General features: G+C 45.7%; 1 protein-coding gene across 6 annotated transcripts in view; it reads left to right on the top strand.

Moving 5' to 3' along the window:
* Positions 1-7318, top strand: part of LOC127931503 (neuronal acetylcholine receptor subunit alpha-2-like) — a 59880-nt gene that overhangs the window by 37518 nt on the left and 15044 nt on the right. For all 6 annotated transcript variants that reach the window (XM_052524454.1, XM_052524453.1, XM_052524450.1 and 3 more), the window contains exons 5-6: positions 4074-4275; positions 6979-7185. In XM_052524454.1, the coding sequence (XP_052380414.1) occupies positions 4074-4275; positions 6979-7185 (409 nt within the window). The remainder of the gene's footprint in view (positions 1-4073; positions 4276-6978; positions 7186-7318) is intronic.

Genomic DNA, 7318 nt, shown 5'->3' with positions numbered 1-7318 from the left:
GAGGGAAGAAAAGATAGGATGGAAGAGGAGAGAGTAGCGGGGGAGAGAGAGCGAAGGTTGGGACGGCGCGATACCATCCGAGTAGGGGCAGTGGGGAAGTGTTGGATGAGAGCGAGAGGGAAAAGGATACAAGGTAGTGGTCGGAGACTTGGAGGGGGAGTTGCAATGAGGTTAGTGGAAGAACAGCATCTAGTAAAGATGAGGTCAAGCGTATTGCCTGCCTTGTGAGTAGGGGGAAGGTGAGAGGGTGAGGTCAAAAGAGGAGAGGAGTGGAAAGAAGGAGGCAGAGAGGAATGAGTCAAAGGTAGACGTGGGGAGGTTAAAGTCGCCCAGAACTGTGAGAGGTGAGCCGTCCTCAGGAAAGGAGCTTATCAAGGCATCAAGCTCATTGATGAACTCTCCGAGGAACCTGGAGGGCGATAAATGATAAGGATGTTAAGCTTGAAAGGGCTGGTAACTGTGACAGCATGGAATTCAAAGGAGGCAATAGACAGATGGGTAAGGGGAGAAAGAGAGAAAGACCACTTGGGAGAGATGAGGATCCCGGTGCCACCACCCCGCTGACCAGAAGCTCTCGGGTGTGCGAGAACACGTGGGCGGACGAGGAGAGAGCAGTAGGAGTAGCAGTGTTATCTGTGGTGATCCATGTTTCCGTCAGTGCCAAGAAGTCAAGGGACTGGAGGGAGGCATAGGCTGAGATGAACTCTGCCTCTGCAGATTGGCAGTTCCAGAGGCTACCAGAGACCTGGAACTCCACGTGGGTCGTACGCGCTGGGACCACCAGGTTAGGGTGGTCGCGGCCACGCGGTGTGGAGCGTTTGTATGGTCTGTGCAGAGAGGAGAGAACAGGGATAGACAGACACATAGTTGACAGGCTACAGAAAAGGCTACGCTAATGCAAGGAAATTGGAATGACAAGCGGACTACACGTCTCGAATGTTCAGAAAGTTAGGCTTACGTAGCAAGAATCTTATTGACTAAAATGATTAAAATGATACAGTACTGCTAAAGTAGGCTAGCTGGCAGTAGCTGCGTTGTTGACACTACACTAATCAAGTCGTTCCGTTGAGTGTAATAATTTCTACAGTGCTGCTATTCGGGGGCTAGCTGGCTAGCTAGCAGTGTTGTTTACGTTACTTTGAGTTAAAAGAACGACAATAGCTGGCTAGCTAACCTAGGAAATCGCTCTAGACTACACAATTATCTTTGAAACAAAGACGGCTATGTAGCTAGCTATGTAGCTAGCTACGATCAAACAAATCAAACCGTTGTACTGTAATGAAATGAAAATGTGATACTACCTGTGAATGCGACCGGTTGAGTTCTATTCAGTAGACGTTGGCTAGCTAGCAGAGTCTCCTACGTTAAGGACGACAAATAGCTGGCTAGCGAACCTCAGTGAATTAAGATAATCACTCCAAGGCTACACACACTAAACTACACAATTATCTTGGAAACAAAGACAGCTATGTAGCTAGCTAACACTGAACATAAGGCCTACTCTACATCACCAGGAGCTCAGCCATGTCATAAGGCCTACTCTACACCACCAGGAGCTCAGCCATGTCATAAGGCCTACTCTACACCACCAGGAGCTCAGCCATGTCATAAGGCCTACTCTACACCACCAGGCACTCAGCCATGTCATAAGGCCTACTCTACACCACCAGGAGATCAGCCATGTCATAATGCCTACTCTACACCACCAGGAGCTCAGCCATGTCATAAGGCCTACTCTACACCACCAGGCGCTCAGCCATGTCATAAGGCCTACTCTACACCACCAGGTGCTCAGCCATGTCATAAGGCCTACTCTACACCACCAGGTGCTCAGCCATGTCATAAGGCCTACTCTACACCACCAGGTGCTCAGCCATGTCATAAGGCCTACTCTACACCATCAGGTGCTCAGCCATGTCATAAGGCCTACTCTACACCACCAGGAGCTCAGCCATGTCATAAGGCCTACTCTACACCACCAGGTGCTCAGCCATGTCATAAGGCCTACTCTACACCACCAGGCGCTCAGCCATGTCATAAGGCCTACTCTACACCACCAGGTGCTCAGCCATGTCATAAGGCCTACTCTACACCACCAGGTGCTCAGCCATGTCATAAGGCCTACTCTACACCACCAGGTGCTCAGCCATGTCATAAGGCCTACTCTACACCACCAGGCACTCAGCCATGTCATAAGGCCTACTCTACACCACCAGGCGCTCAGCCATGTCATAAGGCCTACTCTACACCACCAGGTGCTCAGCCATGTCATAAGGCCTACTCTACACCACCAGGTGCTCAGCCATGTCATAAGGCCTACTCTACACCACCAGGCACTCAGCCATGTCATAAGGCCTACTCTACACCACCAGGCGCTCAGCCATGTCATAAGGCCTACTCTACACCACCAGGTGCTCAGCCATGTCATAAGGCCTACTCTACACCACCAGGCACTCAGCCATGTCATAAGGCCTACTCTACACCACCAGGAGCTCAGCCATGTCATAAGGCCTACTCTACACCACCAGGTGCTCAGCCATGTCATAAGGCCTACTCTACACCACCAGGTGCTCAGCCTTTTTTTGTTGCCAACAGCGATTGAGTTGTATATAATTAGCCTACATTATGACTATCCATTAGGAATAGTAGATATCTTACATGAGTCTGTAAATGCAATGACAGGTGCATGAAATACGTTATTATAACTCCAACTCCAGCCATTTTACTAATGGGAATTGATGGGAAATGATGTAAATATATCACTAGCCACTTTAAACAATGCTACCTTATACAATGTTACTTACCCTACATTATTCATCTCATATGCATACGTATATACTGTACTCTACATCATCGACTGCATCCTTATGTAATACATGTATCACTAGCCACTTTAACTATGCCACTTTGTTTACTTTGTCTACACACTCATCTCATATGTATATACTGTACTCGATACCATCTACTGTATGCTGCTCTGTACCATCACTCATTCATATATCCTTATGTACATATTCTGTATCCCCTTACACTGTGTATAAGACAGTAGTTTTGGAATTGTTAGTTAGATTACTTGTTGGTTATTACTGCATTGTCGGAACTAGAAGCACAAGCATTTCGCTACACTCGCATTAACATCTGCTAACCATGTGTATGTGACAAATAACATTTGATTTGATTTGATTTATAAAGGTGTATTTAGCTTCACCAAACCTGGAAACTCACATGTCGCCTATGGGAGAGGGACAGAGATGGGGAGACCCGACTCAACTCAAAACGAAACTGTCTATCGTACAGCAGAGCGTGTCCAACGACAAAACGGTCACAGCTGAATAGACAAGAGCCTATCGTGAATGTACCGCTTTCAAAATAGATGTGTTTTTTCTTCTCTCCCTTACCCCAATACCAATGATGATGACTCCTTGCTGTCCCCAGTCCAGCTGGCCGTGCTGCTGCTCCAGTTTCAACTGTTCTGCCTTATTATTATTTCGACCATGCTGGTCATTTATGAACATTTGAACATCTTGGCCATGTTCTGTTATAATCTCCACCCGGCACAACCAGAAGAGGACTGGCCACCCCACATAGCCTGGTTCCTCTCCAGTTTTCTTCCTAGGTTTTGGCCTTTCTAGGGAGTTTTTCCTAGCCACCGTGCTTCTACACCTGCATTGCTTGCTGTTTGGGGTTTTAGGCTGGATTTCTGTACAGCACTTTGAGATATCAGCTGATGTACAAAAGGCTATATAAATACATTTGATTTGATTTTGATTTGATTATTTTACATCAATAAAAACGTTCAGTTTCACCATCTCACCACCAGGTGGTGCTGCGGCACCACTACTCCCCGTGGCTATGACTGTGCATGCCCACAGCAACCTGCACGAACTGACAATGCCAATCGAGCTAACGACCAGAGGGCATGCCCGGCAACTATGCCAATGATATATGGGTATTCGGCTATTGACTCGTGGGTACGACTGCAGCACAGCCGTGCTGTACGACGCACACTCACATGTACAATTACTTCAGTAACCAATTTTCTGTTCTGTTGTGTTCTGCTCTCCTCCCTCCAGTGCGGACGGTGAGTTCGCCGTAACCCACATGACCAAGGCCCACCTGTTCCACAATGGGAAGGTGCGCTGGGTTCCCCCGGCCATCTATAAGTCCTCCTGCTCTATAGACGTCACCTTCTTCCCCTTCGACCAGCAGAACTGCAAGATGAAGTTTGGTTCCTGGACTTACGACAAGGCTAAGATTGACCTGGAACGAATCGAGGTATGGAGTTTTATTTTGTTATTATCATATTATATTATATATATTTTTAAAACCTTTACTTAACCAGGAAGGGCTCATTGAGATTTGAAATCTCTTTTTCAAGAGCGCCCTGGCCAAGATAGGCAGCACCAAGTCATTACAAAGATTACAGACAGACAACATGAAAAGCTACAAGTAAATCTAGTAAAAACCATTGAATTCACAAGAGTATAAAACAGCAAATTAAAAACATTGACAGGTCAGGGAATCAGCCTCAACATCCTTCATCAGTGATTTAAAAACATTGACAGGTCAGGGAATCAGTCTCAACATCCTTCATCAGTGATTTAGAAACATTGACAGGTCAGGGAATCAGTCTCAACATCCTTCATCAGTGATTTAGAAACATTGACAGGTCAGGGAATCAGCCTCAACATCCTTCATCAGTGATTTAAAGACATTGACAGGTCAGGGAATCAAAATCCTTCATCAGTGATTTAGAAACATTGACAGGTCAGGGAATCAGTCTCAACATCCTTCATCAGTGATTTAGAAACATTGACAGGTCAGGGAATCAGTCTCAACATCCTTCATCAGTGATTTAGAAACATTGACAGGTCAGGGAATCAGTCTCAACATCCTTCATCAGTGATTTAGAAACATTGACAGGTCAGGGAATCAGCCTCAACATCCTTCATCAGTGATTTAAAAACACCAATCGGGACAAGTTCTTCCAGTTTAAAAGTATTTTGTAAGGTGTTCCAAGACGATGGCCAGAGTACATAAAAGCCCTTTTACCAAATTCAGTTGGGACATTTGGAACAGTTAGCAGGATAAAGTCCAGCGAACGAAGAGACGACCCACCACATTTCTGAACAATACAAATGCCCAAATAAAAAGGTAGTAAACCCAAAATGGCTTTGTAAATAAAAGTATACCAGTGCCTGAGCCTACGAGAGACTAGAGAAGGCCAGCCAACTCTGGTATACAAAGTGCAGTGGTGCGTAAGGGTTTTGCAGTTTAAAATAGATCTCAAAGTGCCATGGTAAAGAGTGTCAATTGATCTCAAACACTGAGCGGAAGCATTCATATATAAAATATCCCCATAGTCTACTAAAGGCATAAATGTAGCTGATACTAGCCTCCTTCTGGCTTCAAAAGAAAAACAGGCCTTATTCTTAAAATAAAATCCCAACTTCAGCTTCAATTTTTTTGTAAGTTGTTTAATATGCAATTTAAAACATAGCGTCATCAATTAAAATTCCAAGATACTTATATGAGGTTACAGTCTCAATCTCATTACCTTGACAGGTAGTAATAGGCGAAAGGTTCGGAGGTCTATTTCTTGCTTTAGAAAACACCATTAGTTTAGTTTTGTCAGTATTGAGGATAAGCTTCAATTGACACAAGTTACGATGAACAGTATAAAAAGCAGTTTGCAAGTTCTGGAAAGCTTTTGTGGGAGATGAGGCACAACTGTAAATAACAGCATCATAAGCGTAAAAGTGCATTTTGCACATTTTTGTCTAAATGATTTATTGTATCAGTCAGTCAGTCAGCCAGTCAGCCAGTCAGTCAGCCAGTCAGACAGACAGCCAGTCAGCCAGTCAGCCAGTCAGTCAGCCAGTCAGCCAGTCAGTCAGACAGCCAGTCAGTCAGCCAGTCAGCCAGTCAGTCAGCCAGTCAGCCAGTCAGTCAGACAGTCAGTCAGACAGCCAGTCAGCATCAGTCAGACAGCCAGTCAGTCAGCCAGTCAGCCAGTCAGCCAGTCAGCCAGTCAGCCAGCCAGCCAGCCAGTCAGCCAGTCAGTCAGACAGCCAGTCAGTCAGCCAGTCAGCACGCCAGTCAGCCAGTCAGTCAGCCAATCACTCAGACAATGCCATAAAAGTCAAGTCAGCCAGTCAGCCAGTCTATGTCAGTCTATGTTTTATACAGTAGCACTAGCCAGATCCCAGATCTGTTTGTGCAGCCAGTCATTGTCAAGCCAGTCAGCCAGTCAGCCAGCAGTCAGTTTTCCTCTCAGGGAGATTAGACAGCCAGAATACAGGAGACCTCAGCCAGTCAGGAGCTTTTATGTATGCACGCCAGTTGATCAGCCAGAACACTGTGGAGAACAACTACTGGGAGCAGTGGAACATACAACACCAAGAAGTACGACCAGTCAGTAGTCATCTTCATCGTCAGTCAGTCCCAGTCAGTCAGACAGCCAGTCAGTCAGCCAGTCAGTGGGAACATCAGCACAGCCAGCCAGCTGTCATGAGATCAGTGTTACTTCTTCATCATCAGACAGTGTTACAGTCAGTCAGTCTAGCACAGTCAACCTGATCATCCCCAGTCAGTCAGTCTCCTGTCAGTCATCACCGTCCTGGTCAAACAATCACTCAAGGAGGTAATGTTATAAAAGTGTTGTACAAGGTGTGTATGATATGGATAACGTATTGTCTATGTGTCTATGTGTTTATGTTTTATACATTAGCACTAGCCTGATCCCAGATCTGTTTGTGCTCTTGCTAACTCCATTGTTGTCATTGTCAAGCCACACTGAGAGCCAATCAGAGCCAGCAGTGTGTGACAATTTTTCTCTAAGGGATATTAAAGTGTATCTCCATCCCCTAGAATACAGTAGACCTGAACAACTATATCTACACAGTACTTATGAAGCTTTTATGTATGCCAGCCATATGAAGCCTTTATAGAGTGGGACGGTTGATCTTTATCCCCTAGAACACTGTGGATCTGAACAACTACTGGGAGAGTGGAGTCTTCTATCTGGTAGCCATCATCAACGCAGTGGGAACATACAACACCAAGAAGTACGACTGCTGTCATGAGATCTACCCTGATATCACCTACTTCTTCATCATCAGACGGCTGCCTCTCTTCTACACCATCAACCTGATCATCCCCTGTCTGCTCATCTCCTGTCTCACCGTCCTGGTCTTCTATCTTCCCTCAGGTAGGTCCTAGTCTTCTATCTCCGCTCAGGTAGATTCCTAGTCTTCTATCTCTCCTCAGGTAGGTCCTAGTCTTCTATCTCTCCTCAGGTAGGTCCTAGTCGTCTATC

Source organism: Oncorhynchus keta, chromosome 8, assembly GCF_023373465.1.
Source record: "Oncorhynchus keta strain PuntledgeMale-10-30-2019 chromosome 8, Oket_V2, whole genome shotgun sequence".
NCBI classification, from domain to species: Eukaryota; Metazoa; Chordata; class Actinopteri; order Salmoniformes; family Salmonidae; genus Oncorhynchus; species Oncorhynchus keta.
Note: the sequence above shows the minus strand (reverse complement) of the source record. Positions and strands in the feature narration are given on the sequence as shown.